The 14,300-nt window shown below is 38.8% G+C and overlaps 1 protein-coding gene across 1 annotated transcript in view; it reads right to left on the reverse strand.

Moving 5' to 3' along the window:
* Positions 1-11,493, reverse strand: part of DPY19L2 (dpy-19 like 2) — a gene marked incomplete at its 3' end in the record, with an annotated part of 87,144 nt that extends 75,651 nt beyond the window's left edge. Inside the window, exons 1-4 of the mRNA XM_029233907.1 lie at positions 11,112-11,493; positions 7,613-7,637; positions 6,165-6,252; positions 1,671-1,808 (exon numbers count right to left, since the gene is read on the reverse strand). Of these exons, the coding sequence (XP_029089740.1) occupies positions 1,671-1,808; positions 6,165-6,252; positions 7,613-7,637; positions 11,112-11,493 (633 nt within the window). The remainder of the gene's footprint in view (positions 1-1,670; positions 1,809-6,164; positions 6,253-7,612; positions 7,638-11,111) is intronic.
* Between the last annotated feature and the right edge of the window lie 2,807 nt (positions 11,494-14,300).

The following is a 14,300-nucleotide window of genomic DNA, read 5'->3' on the forward strand; positions in this document are numbered from 1 at the left end:
ATGTGATCAGTATGCCCATCTACACGGTCTCTAAAGCCAACAGATGCAACGGACAAAGGATTAATCTCCAAAATATACAAACAGTTCATGCAGCTCAATATTAAAAAACAAACAACCCAATCAAAAAAATGGGCTGGAGGCCTAAATAGGCATTTCTCCAAAGAAGACATACAGATGGCCAACAAACACATGAAAAAATGCTCAACATCACTAATTATTAGAAAATGCAAATCAAAACTACAATGAGATATCACCTCACACCAGTCAGAATGGCCATCATGAAAAAATCTACAAACAATAAATGCTGGAGAAGGTGTGGAGAAAAGGGAACCCTCTCACACTGTTGGTGGGAATGTAAATTGATACAGCCACTATGGAGAACAGTATGGAGGCTCCTTAAAGAACTAAAAATAGAACTACCATATGACCCAGCAATCTCACTACTGGGCATATACCCTGAGAAAACCGTAATTCAAAAAGAGTCATGCACCACAATGCTCACTGCAGCACTATTTACAATAGTCAGGACGTGGAAGCAACCTAGGTGTCCATCAACAGATGAATGGATAAAGAAGATGTGGTACATATGTACAATGGAATATTACTCGGCCATAAAAAGGAACGAATTGGGTCATTTGTAGAGACATGGATGGATCTAGAGACTGTCATACAGAGTGAAGCAAGTCAGAGAGAGAAAAACGAATATTGTATATTAACGCATATATGTGGAATCTGAAAATATTGGTATAGACAATCTTATTTACAAAGCAGAAAAAGAGACACAGATGTAGAGGACAAATGTATGGAGACCAAGGGGGAAAAGGGTGGGTGGGATGAATTGGGAGGTTGGGACTGATATATATACTATTGATACTATGTATAAAATAGATAACTAATGAGAACCTACTGTATAGCACAGGGAACTCTATGCAGTGCTATGTGGTGACCTAAATGGGAAGGAAATCCGAAAAAGAAGGGATACGTGTATACGTATAGCTGACTCACTTTGCTGTACAGTAGAAACTAATACAACATTGTAAAGCAACTATACTCCAATAAAAACTTTTTAAAAGGAAGCTATTGTACTTATATTTGTATCTATTTTGCTTTTGCCCTGATGTTACTTTTATCAAATCATTCATTTATTTCATTTTATAAATCAAGGAGTAGGTAATTTGATGAATACTGATTAAAGAATGCTTCAATAATATCTTCCCACAATGTTTTCTCTGCTGATGTTTTGTAATATATGGTCTTTGTAAATACTGCAGTAGCCATGTACTGCTTTTCACCAAGACTTGCTTGGGGAAAAGAAGAGGAATTTAACAGGATATATTTTTGCTAGAATTAGAAAATAATAGATTGAGGTTTTAAAAAAAATAAAGCCAACAGACCACCTCCCTCGAGAATCCTTCTTGGCTCCTTCCCATTTGGCCTATTACGCTAGTCATTAATTCCATACTAAGGTTCTATCCTTTAAGTTCATGTGAGCATAATTTCTGGGGCTTTTAAATTTAGGACAGGAACTTTTGATACACTGCTCAACTATAAGGACACATACAATCAATAAACTTTAAAATCCCCTCCTTCCTATAACATCATTGTGCTTACTATTTTTATCTGATAAAGAAGAATCCCTCTACAAATATTTGTTCCCAAATATTGCTTACCTCTGGATAAAGATGGAAGCGTTTCACTGTATTAATTGCAAGGGGATATTCAGTAAGCTTGTCATTCATAATCATCCATAGTCCTTCCAAAAATGAAGGTGCTTCGATAATGGTTTTGAAGTAGGAATAATAAAGTCCCTTTAAAAAAGTACAAATTGTCAATGTAAGTAAAATTTGAAAATATTTATTTTTATACCTCTTTTTAGAACAATTTACTCTGAAAAAAAGAAAAGGATAGATAATAAGACTACCTAATTTCTCCTCGCTAGTGCATTCTTGGATGCAAAAAAGGCATACATTTTCAGGTTATCACTATAATATTCTTTCATATTTTCTGCAGGTTTGAAAAAGAGTTAAAGGGATGGTTAAACATTTTAAGGAGCTTTTCTAACCACACCTTAAAATATGTAAACAATATATTTTTAATTTTACCAAGCCTGATTTTACCCCCACATTATGAGATGCCTAGAAGTTGAGATCTGATGATTCTGGCACAAACAGAGATGACTTCATGTCCTTGTACGTGTAGAACTTTGCATAGAGAAAATTACTTCTTCTTCTCCAACTCTTAAGAAATAACAGTGACTATAAGAGCATTAGATGCAACTTTGCGCTTTCATCTTACTTCCTAGTTCCATCTATTGGCTCTGCACAAAGTGAAAGCTAACTAAATGTGAACCGACTATTGTTCATGACACAAATGCTGTGTCCTAAAAAAAGGATTACTTTAGTGCATTATTCCAGCATGTGGAATAATGATTTTATTAGGTTACTAAAAGTGCTGTTTAAATTCCAAAGATTAACAAAAGCATGTTGTTTCATATTACTTCCTCATCAATTTCCTGCTTTCCTTCCTAAAAAATAAAGGGCCACATAGTTTGTAATACACGCTCCCTCAAAAAACATTAAAAGCAATTTTCAACCCCACACTCATTCCTGCTTCATACAACTATAGGTACTTTATTTTTGATAGACTAAGCAACACTAGTGACTATTAAAATTAAAGATCTGGGGAGCTTCCCTGGTGGCGCAGTGGTTAAGAATCTGCCTGCCAATGCAGGGGACACGGGTTCAAACCCTGGTCCGGGAAGATCCCACATGCCACAGAGCAACTAAGCCCGTGCGCCACAACTACTGAGCCTGCGCTCTAGAGCCAACGAGCCACAACTACTGAAGCCTGGGCGCCTAGAGCCCATGCTCCACAACAAGAGAAGCCACCGCAATGAGAAGCCCATGCACTGCAACGAAGATCGCTGCAACTAGAGAAAACCCACACGCAGCAATGAAGACCCAACACAGCCAAAAATAAAAATAAATAATTTTTTAAAAAAGTATAAAAAAATTAAAGATGTTTTAGCTGATGTCTGAAAAAGCATTTACTCATAATTTTGATTAGTAAAATAAGTTCATATAAGGATCTTTCCCTTTTCTTATGAGAAAAACAAGGCAATACTACAATGAAAAGATATTTAATATGCATGTCTATACTTAAATAGAAAACATATAAATTTTTATTAATAACAGTTATTATTTTGGGGCCAGGTACTATGCTATGTGCTTCATTCATTTTCATCTTCCTTCATTTTCAGTAAAACCCCGTAAGGCTGGCATTATTCCCAGTTAACAGATGAGACTGAGAATCAAAGTTAACTTACTAGCCATTACGCAAGAAAGCACAGAACTGCTATCTGAATCTAGTGATCTGTCATCAAAGCCCAGACTCTGCCACAGCTATGCTCTTTATTTAATATTTTATATCCTGTCTTTGGAAATAATACCTATAATAACAATTCAAATGCCATACAAATGCTAACACACCCAATTCTTCAAAGCTTTATAAGTGGCTATACGGTGAGACTTAAAAAGCAATGGCTGAGATACCTAGAGTAGGCAGATTTATAGAGACAGGAAGTAGAATAGAGGTCACCAAGCAGCTAGGTGAGGAGTGAGTGTGAGTGGGGAGTTAAGTGTTTAGCAGGTACAGTCTGTTTGGGATAATAAAACTCTGGAGATGGATGGTGGTGATGGTTGCACAACTATATAAGTGTATTTAATGCCACAGAACTGTATACTTTAAAATAGTTGAAATGGTATATTTTGCTTTTTTAATTAAAATTTTTTAATTTAGCCACAATTAAAACCAAAAAACAAAAGTAGTAGCTAAACAGTCAGGAGGGCCAGTTTCAATTCTTCTCTTGGCCCCTAACTAGCTGATCTGGAAGACAGCCCTGGTCTCTCTTAATTGTAAATTTCTGCAATTCTGGCACCATTTAACCCGCATAACAATTATGTGAAATACATATGGTAGATAGATTATCTCCATTTTATAGGTTAGATGTCTAAAAAACAGAAAGCATTATATCAAAAGTTGTCTCTTAAAAGAAATTATCTTGAAATCAAGAGAGCTAAAAAAAAATTTAAAGAGCCAGATAAAACATGGGGTCTCCCAACTCCACCCTAAGAGAAAGCAATTTCTGATCATTTTGGTAGCCCTGTAACACTTCTTTATTTTTTTGCGGTACACGGGCCTCTCACTGTTGTGGCCTCTCCCGTTGCGGAGCACAGGCTCCGGACATGCAGGCTCAGCGCCCATGGCTCACGGGCCCAGCCGCTCCGCGGCATGTGGGATCTTCCCGGACTGGGGCACGAACCCGTGTCCCCTGCATCGGTAGGCAGACTCTCAACCACTGCGCCACCAGGGAAGCCCCCTGTATCACTTCTTAAACCTTGTCTTTGTTTTCCTTCTTTCTCAGCTATTATAATTGATCTTTATTATCTTAAAAAGGAGTCTGCCTTAGGAGAGGAGGAGAATGAGGTAAAAGAAAAAGAATCCTGAAACACTTTTTTTGTTATGTTTTATTTTTTAGATTCCATACATAAGTGATAAAATAGAGTATCTGTCTTTCTCTGACTTATTTCACTAAGCATAATACTCTCTAGGACTACCCACGTTGTTGCAAATGGCAGAATTCCATTCTTTTTTATGGTTAATATCCCACTGCATATATATGTATATATTACATCTTCTTTTATCTATTCAACTCTTGATGGACACTTGGGTTGCTTCCATATCGTGGCTATTGTAAATAATGCTGCCATGAACATTGGGGTGCATGTATCTTTTCAAATCAGTATTTTTGGTTGTTTTTGGATATGTGCCCAGGAGTGGAATTCCCGGATCATATGGTAGTTCTATTTTTAGGTGTTTTTTTCGGGCCTCTCACTGTTGTGGCCTCTCCCGTTGTGGAGCACAGGCTCCAGACGTGCAGGCTCAGCGGCCATGGCTCACGGGCCCAGCCGCTCCACGGCATGTGGGATCTTCCCAGACCAGGGCACGAACCCGTGTCCCCTGCATCGGCAGGTGGGCTCTCAACCACTGCGCCACCAGGGAAGACCTATTTTTAGTTTTTTGAGGAATCTCCATAATGGCTGCACTGTTTTACATTCCCACCAACAGTGTACACGGGTTCCCTTTTCTCCACATCTTCAGCAACATTTGTTATCTGTACACTTTTTGATGGCAGCCAGTCTGACAAGTGTGAGGTGATATCTCATTGTGGTTTTGATTTGCACTTCTCTAATAATTAGTGATGTTGAGCATCTTTTCATGTGCCTGTTAGCCATTTGTATGTATTCTTTGGAAAACGTCTATTCAGGTCTTCTGTCAATTTTTTTAACTTTTTCTTTTATATTGAGTTGTATGAGTTGTTTATGTATTTTGGATATTAACCCCTTATCAGTCATAGCATTTGAAAATATTTTCTCCCATTCAGTAGGCTGTCTTTAAGTTTTGTGGATGGTTTCCTTTGCTTTGCAAAAGCTTTTAGGTTTAACTAGACTCTATTTGTTTATTTTTACTTTTATTTCTTTTGCCTTAGGAGACAGATCCAAAAAAAATATTGCTACAATTTATGTCAAAGAGTGTTCTGCCTATGTTCTCTTCTAGGAGTTTTATGGTTTCAGGTCTTACATTTAGGTCTTTAATCCATTTTGAGTTTATTTTTGTTTATGGTGTGAGGACTAAAACACTTTATTATTTAAATAATAAACCTACAGGCCAGATTTCAAAAACAAACCTATGGTTACCTAAGGGGAAAAGTGGGGTGGGGAGAGAGAAACTACGAACCTGGGATTAACATACACACATTACTATATATAAAATAGATAACCAACAAGGACCTACTGTATAGCACAGAGAACTCTACTCATATTCTGTAATAATCTACATGGGTAAAGAATCTCAAAAAGAATGAATATATGTATACATATAACTGAATCAGTTTGCTGTACACCTGAAACTAACACAACATTGTAAATCAACTATATTCCAATAAAATTTTTTTTAAAAACAGCAAAAATAAAATAAACCTATAGGCCATAGCTTGAGAAACAGTGCAATTCACCAAAAATTCATTTCAGTTCCTAATAAGTTTCCACGTTATAGTCTCACTATTCTTAAACTACAAATGAATTCATTAGAAGAAAGAACCTAACCATTTCAGTGCGAAAAGTCATCTCCCGTTCCAAGGATGAGAGGTGAGAAAAATGACGATCATTTTCAAAAAGTGTTATTAAATGTATCCTAGAAGAAAAATAACATGTTTCAAAAACAGCACTAAAATAACTATTATAAACAAAGTATGAAAGCCATAAAAAGATAAAGAATAAATTTTTATAATAAATATTGAGATAATTTTGTAACTTGCTAATTTGTATATTTTTAGGCATTCATAAGCTAGCATTAGCACACAGCTGAAGTTCCTTAACTCCCTGGGTCCTAATCTTAATTGTGTATCTAAAACTCCTGCAGATCTAATCACCCTTCCTCCTACTCCAGGCCTCTAAATCAGAACAGAAGCATGTTTTTGTCTGTTTGTTAGGTTTCACAAGTGTTTCCAATGTACCAGGTTTGGGAAATGCCTCTAAATGTTGAAAAGCTTTGGAATATAATTTTAAATAAAATTATTTTAGGTTAAAGCAATTTTTAAATAAGTATAATACTACATAAAGTGCCAAAAAACACAGGACTGTACTTTGAGATATTTTATTAATGCAACTTAAAAAAACAGCTGTAGGTACTGAAAACAGGTGCATATGTGACAAATAAATTATTGTCAGCAATTATGCTATCCTTAATTTACATAGTAGATGCTTTCCAATGAAGTAAAAAATAAATCAGAATTCCATATAGCAACCCTGTCTTTCACTCACCTTCGTTTACACATAGGACACATGCCACGGTACCAACAGCTGTAGGAAATGTTTCTTACCATTACAGCCTTAGTTCTAACATCGAAATCTCCCTGCAGAATAATGATCAGAAGAGCACTGTCCCAACAGGATGTGGGGAAGATCCCATTCTTCCCAATAGTAGAAATCCTTGAGCTCAGGTAGAAATGAAGATATGTCAGAGGAAAAATATTATTTTACATAGAGTTTTTACAAACATATCATTTGTGTAAAATTATGTGCAGGTGTATGCATACTGAAAGGTTCATTTAATTCTGTATTACCATCACAGAGTGTTTATCTTCATTTCTACCTGATTTCCAATTGACAGGTGTCACTGAAACTTTATCTCTAAGTTTATGTCACTAACAACACTCAATTACTATAAAATGAGGAAGTTTTCTACATGAAATAAACATGAAAAGTATACTACAAAAGCTAGATATTTAAGAAATATAGTGGTGAATCCTTTGATAAAGCAAAAATATTTTAATTCATAAGTTACTATTCCCCTAATGCATCCATTTATAAAAGTTGCTTCACATGAGGTTTTAAAAAAGGTTTTATATATATATATATATATATATGTAAACTGGTGCACATACAGATGTTCTATACACGTAACAAGCAGTTATTGTTTTATTATATGCAAACAGCAATGGCAATTTTTAATTCAAATGTTTTCATTGATTTCAAACTGAAACTAATCTTACCAGTGCAAAATTGCCACAAAGGCAGCTGGAAAAAGAAGAAAAGAAAAAAGTCATTAAAAGCTGCTTCATTATAATATACCTTTAAAACAACTATTTAATAATTTTTAAAACAAACATTGCACTGTTGGAAGTTCCCAATCATGCTTCTCCAGCTCTTTTTCCATAGTCTTACCATCCTGAGCTCATTCCTACCACTCTTCAGTATTTCTCAGATTTACTATTTTTATGCCACGATCAGCAACCTATGGCCCATGGTCTGTTTTTGTATTGTCTGCAAGCTAAAAATATTTGTTAAATTTTTTAAGGTTTATAAAAATAAGGAAGAAGAATAGTTAACAGAGACCGTATGTGGCCTGTGAAGCTTAAAATATTTACCACCTGGGTCTTTATAGAAAAATTATAGAAAAATACTTGCTACATATGTTAACTTTCTATTTAATACATACATAATATACTCTGAATCACTTTAAAATTAAACCTATACCTCCCCTCTCAACTCAAAACAAATGCCCCTCTGATAAGGTTTCATTAACTCTTAAGATGCACAGAGAATGCCTTATTCAACTATACTTGTATCCTCTTTCTTATTCTCCAGACAGTTACTCTTAAAAATGACATTTAAGGAAAAGATCAAATATCCTACTAAGTCCATCTAGCTTTCCAAAAACCCTCAAAATATTCGTGTGCCTCTCCCTCCCCTTACTCCACATTCCACATCTGATAAAATGGTAAGGTGTAATGAATGACGCCAATATTGTAAAACTAAAGAAGTGCTTATCACAGTTCCTTTCAAAGTTGTGATAAAAAGCCTGTCTCCTGGGCCCCCGTATCCTGTCTCTGTCAATCTCACCTCTGATAGTGACCCAACCTTATACTGTACTGAAACAAAGATCATTTAATGCGAGCACTCCCAAAGTCTCTTATATCCACTTCAGCATTTCTCTACATAGTAATCTTTGCTTCTCTATTCTCTACCATCTCAGAAGAGGAAGCATCTCTTCTTTTCAACAGTTAGCATCTCAAATTTGTGCCTTTAATTTCATCCTTCCCAATTACTCCAAGACTGCACTATCAAGTATTCCCTCTCTTGGAACGTTAATCCCACCCTCTCCCCTTGGTTCTTCCCTTCAGCCTTTAATTTTCCTAGGCCTTAAAACACTTCTCTTGATCTAGTAGGCCTTCCAACTATGAAGTATTCTCTCCTCCACCCCCCTGCCATTATCTAACAAGATTCTTAGCCAACTTCTTTCTTCTAAGTTCCTATAACTCTTTTAAATGACCAATGATCAGTTAGTTATCAACATCAATGGCCTCTTTCACTTCTGCTTTTCAATCTCTCTGTAGCATTTGACCAGATTCTTAGATTTCTTCCTCTGTTATCTTCCATCATATCAACTCTTTCTGACCATTTTGTTTTTATATGCTTATCTATCTGGTTTTCCTTCTCTCACCTCTTAAAACTAAGTATAACGGGTTTTCCCAAATAGTTTTACTTTGCCCTCTTTCCTCTCTTGGAAATCTCACTCAATCTTAACGTTTCAACTCACTTCCACACGGATAATTCCCAAATCTACACTCCTCATGCCTGAACAAATGTTCTCTCTCCCTCTCCTCACATTCTTTTCCTCTTCTACCTCACTACCTACCCAGTTCCTCTCAATTTGTTACTATCAACTTTCACCTCTGTCCTCTCTTCTCCATTCCTACTGTTGCTACCCTCATTAAGACCACTATTGCCTGGATTCCAGCATTATTTTTTCTGCTTTTCTCAGTCCATATCCAGTCCATTTTACACAATGCTGTCAAATTATTCTCTCTGAAGCACACTTCTGATCATTTTACTCTATTTAAAAATCATTCAATGCCAACATCGTGAATGTACTAAATGTCACAAAATTGTTCACTTCAAAGATGGTTAATTTTATGTTATGTGCATTTCACCTCATTAAAAAATTATCTTCCTAAAGAAAAGAATCAATCGGTGCCTTCCTACAGAATGAAGTCCAAATGCCTTAAACCTAGGCTTGAATTAGCCTCTCCATGGCTGGTCCCAACCAACCTTTTGAACTTCCTACTTTCTCTTCTTTTTGTACCCTTACTCTGCTTTCATATTTTCTTACTTCCATGACTGATTATGCTGTTCATTTTTTTTTTTTTTTTTTTTTTGCGGTACGCGGGCCTCTCACTGTTGTGGCCTCTGCCGTTGAGGAGCACAGGCTCCGGACGCACAGGCTCAGCGGCCATGGCTCATGGGCCTAGCCGCTCCACGGCATGTTCGATCTTCCTGGACTGGGGCACGAACCCGTGTCCCTTGCATCGGCAAGCAGACTCTCAACCACTGCGCCACCAGGGAAGCCCTATGCTGTTCTATAGGCCTCTAAACTTGTTCTGTGCTTCAGGCATCCAAATATTAGCCTTTTGGTCACAATTCAAATCCCACCTTTTCCTAAAAGTCTTATCTGATCTCATTTCCCACTTCCCATTCTCTAGTATGTTCACTCTTTGGAACTCTCATAGCACTTAATATACTCACTCATCATTTCACCCAGCATTGATTGAGTGCCTTCAATGTGCCAGTCATGGGTGCACCAGGGCTTGTGTTTGTGCAAAACACCTCTGTATTCAAGACCATGTTGATTCTGGATGTGGAATGTATTTGTTTCCATAATTAGACATCTGACAAAATCTAAATATGAACCCCCATCTATTATTTCTCAAGTATTTTCAACACACCCCAAACGTGGACATTCATTCTACTTTAATTAACATCAGCAGTCAACTTATGATAGAAATCACAGTACCTTACATTAGGAGACATTTATCTATGTTTCAATACACATCAGCAGCCAGTCTGACCAAAGACTAGGCTCAAAACTGATTTTAATGAAACAGCAATATTTAAGTTATGTCTTAAGCTACAGAAAATGAGGAATACAAATAAACATCTTTCAAGTGCTTAAATAAGAAGAAAATTTAAGCATCAAAGCTCCTCAGCAAGATGAAAATAAATGGAAAACATGGGTAAATATATTGCTTAATGTGACTCTATTTCCACTATTAAAGATTCTCAACTCATTAAAATAACCAACAGTTTATTTTACTTTATTCAAGGTGCAGAAAAATACAATGTCTGACCTCTCCCCCCCAAAAGCTACCCTATCATTTTCACAACTTGTGATAAATGGCTGCCTTAAGATGACATTTTGTTGGTGACACATGAAGTGATCACTGTTCCTGAAAACCCTTAAAAATGTTTTAAAAGAACTTAAAAAGAACTTTAAAAGAAGGGGACTGGAAATTCTTGTCAGCGATTTTCCAGAGATTGGACCTCGCCATTATTGCTGCTAGGCTTGCTTGTTAAACTGATCTGCAAGATTCACCAAAACCACTCCCACCCCGAGGCTCAGAGGGCCCGCGGGTCCCTCGGATGCGAGCCTACCGCGCGGGAGTGCTGGGCCTCGAGCCGTCGGGGCTCCTGCCGAGGGCTTTCTCTGCTCACCTATGCCGAGGGTCATACTGCCCGTGAACTGACATCTCTGCAATAGATGCACTTTGTCGCGGAGCTGCTCCATGAAACATCTGAGGAATTGAAAGCGGCCGAGAAGAACGGTCCTTCCGACCACTTCCATTTGCAGGCAATTCTGCGCGTTCAGGTTTCGGGTCCTCCGCGGCGAGTACTTCCGGGCGCCCCCTGGCAGGTTCCCCCCGCATGCGGGCAAAGGCAGCTCCGTCTTTTTCACCTTCCCCTTCGGCTCCTCGTCCAACTCCGGCTCCGCGGCTCCGGTGGCCCGGCGCCGCCGCTGCTTAGACTGCGTGGAGCGGAGAGAGTGCGACGGCTCTGAGGCCGCTTCTTTGAGCTTGTTCCTCGTTTGCCCGACCATTTTCTCATAGTCCCTGTTCGGATGGAGCTGCTACTCTCTCCGGCGCGGGCCCGGCCGAGTCGGGCGAGGTCCGCAGGTGTCTGGCTCGGCTCGCAGCCTCAACGACTAGTCCCCGCCGCCGTTGCGGGCCACGGGTAGTCAAGGCGACCGCGAAACCTGGAAGGGGGGCGGTGTCAGGCCCAACCTGCCCCGCGCGGCCGGTGCGCCGCCCACGCGTGCAGCCCCACGTGCGCAGACCCTGCGCGCAGCTCGGCGCGCATACTCCCACGTGCGCCTCCACGTGTACAGCCCCAAGTAAGCGGACTCCGCGCAGAGCCCCACGCGCGTCTCCTCACGCTTATCCTCTCACGTGCGCCGCCCAGCTCACCGCTGCACTACGCTGCTGGTGGACAAGTCTAAGGAACTTTCTTCGACTTTAGGCTTAGCTTTGTTATTTTTACCAAAAGATTGTCTGTCTCGAGGTTATTGAAGGGAAAGGAGATCTCAACTGAAAGAAATAACCGTAGAAGGAGAGCGAGGGAAGGAAGTGGGCGCCTGTGATGCGCCTGGCACTTATTAGGAGCGTCTCTCCTCGCCGCCTTGGAACACTTAGCATGGGCACTCAGTCCGTCTCCTACGCCGAGGCAGTGGCCCGAGGCCGCAGGCAGCAGGTGGCAGAGCAGGCGTCAGCCCGGTGAGTCTAACCCCAGAGCCTCTGGTTGACAGGAATTCGGTGATGTCCCCTTTGAGGACAGCGCTTATTAATCCATTCTGAAGTGAAATTTTGACCCCAACAAGGTTGCTCAGAATTCGTCAGCAGTTGAGCGCGCAGTTGCGCTCAGTAGTCTCCCCCTTCTGAACCAGGGACCACGCAGGAACATGTGAGAGGGGAGCCCCATAGTCACTGCACAGCCACACGTGATGCCAGGGCGGCTGGCAAAGATGGACAGGGGCCATTGGTATTTTTCATGTCCTGTGGCCGCTTCACGTCCCATCTGTTTGATCATGGATCGAACTCCCTAAGCTCCTTCTCCCCCATCTAATCTAGGCTCACTGTGGCCAGGTTAATTTTCCGCATGCCACACCCTTCAGAAATGCTTGTGGCTCCCATTAGCCCGCAAATAAAACGTGAACTCCTTAGCTTTTTCATCGGTACCTTCAGCAAGCTGCCCCAGTCTGCCCTTTCAACTTTAGTTTCCCATGTCCGAGGACACAAATCTTCCTTTCCAGTCATTACAAGTGAGGTCCGTAGTGTGACTCCATAACTATCCGTTTACTTATACCGAAAAGCCCTCCTGTAGCTTTTTCATCCATTTCTGCCTGCCCATCTCAATTCTATCACCCTCCGAGCCCCAGCCCCACATTAATTTCCCTACTCTGAAGGTCTAAAGCAGTTGTTGACAATATTATTTATCTTGTCACTTATTAAATTCAATAAGTGCTAATATTAATTTGTTTGTTTGTAAGATTTTCTTCAAGGAGTGTTTCTACATCCCTGGCACTATATTTGGTGCTTAAAATGTTTTCGCATCTAGGGAATTTCCTGGCAGTCCAGTGGTTAGGACTCTGCGGTTTCGCTGCTAAGGCCAGGGGCCCCCGCGGCAGCGGCGGGGCCAAAAAAAAAAGTTTTCGCATTTAATTCACACGATAACTTTGTACGAATTAGGAAACCGCGGGTCAAGGATGTAATGATTTACCCAACTTTTAACAGCTAATAAATCATCCAATCCTGAGTTTAAAATACAAGGTACTTATGGGTGGTTGATAAAAATATATTATTGAGTAAATATGCAGATTCAAAAAAAACCTTATTTTTTCATATGAGTATTTTAATGTTGTTTTTGGAGTGCAGTGATTTTGTTTCCCTTTAATAAAAAGGGAATTGTAGAATTATGTTAAACTTATAAAATGAATTGGGTGGATTTGCATCTTTTGAATGTATTAGAACATCTGGTTCTGGAGCCTTTTTATTTTTCTTTAGTCTTTAAGTTTCCTTCATTATTAATGATGTATTTACATTGTCTACTACTTCTGGTATCAATTTGGGAAATTTATATTTTCCAATAGACGTTTCAAGTCAGCTGAATTATACATCCTACTTTTACCTGAAATTGATATGGCCATCTGTGCCTTTTCAAAAAATCAGTGTTTTCCCAATTAATCGGTTTATCCTTCAACTCTCCCTGATTTTAATAGATGTGTTTATTTTAAGTTATATCTTGTTGAATATTTTAAAAGGTAATCTGAGGGTCCTTGTTGATAGGTTATTCATTTAAGTGATTTTATAAGTTTTATGTCTTTGTTTTTCATGAGGAGTGGGTATTTTTGTGGGAAGGAAGGAGTGGCTGCTACTGGAATGTTGGCCAGATGTCATTTTTAGTGACATTTTCTTGTAAAACTTTGAACTATCTGATTTCGGTCTCCTTCTTTTCAGTCTATTTTGCCTATTTCTTATGTTTCCCTTTTGTGAATTTGTTTCTTGGAGTTTCCAGTTGTCTTTTGGATCACTCCATGTCCTAACAGAATAAAGCATATTCTTTCTCTTGGTCTAGCCCTTGAAAGTACAAATCTGGTCATTTTTGGCATTTAAAAAATAATTTTTATAATAATGTTCATTGTACTATTTTTTATATAATTGAAAATTAGAAGTAATCTCCATGTCAGACAACGAATTACAGAACACTGATAACAGTGAAGCATTACTAAATTGACTAAAGTCGTTTTGAATGAATATTTAACAACATAGGAAAATACTCATGATATAGTGTTAAAGGTAAAATAAGTAGGATACATATGATTCAGATATATAGTAAACACATAGAATTAAC

This window comes from Monodon monoceros, unplaced genomic scaffold, assembly GCF_005190385.1.
Source record: "Monodon monoceros isolate NGI ecotype Baffin Bay Population unplaced genomic scaffold, NGI_Narwhal_1 Super_Scaffold_2, whole genome shotgun sequence".
In the NCBI taxonomy this organism is placed as follows: Eukaryota; Metazoa; Chordata; class Mammalia; order Artiodactyla; family Monodontidae; genus Monodon; species Monodon monoceros.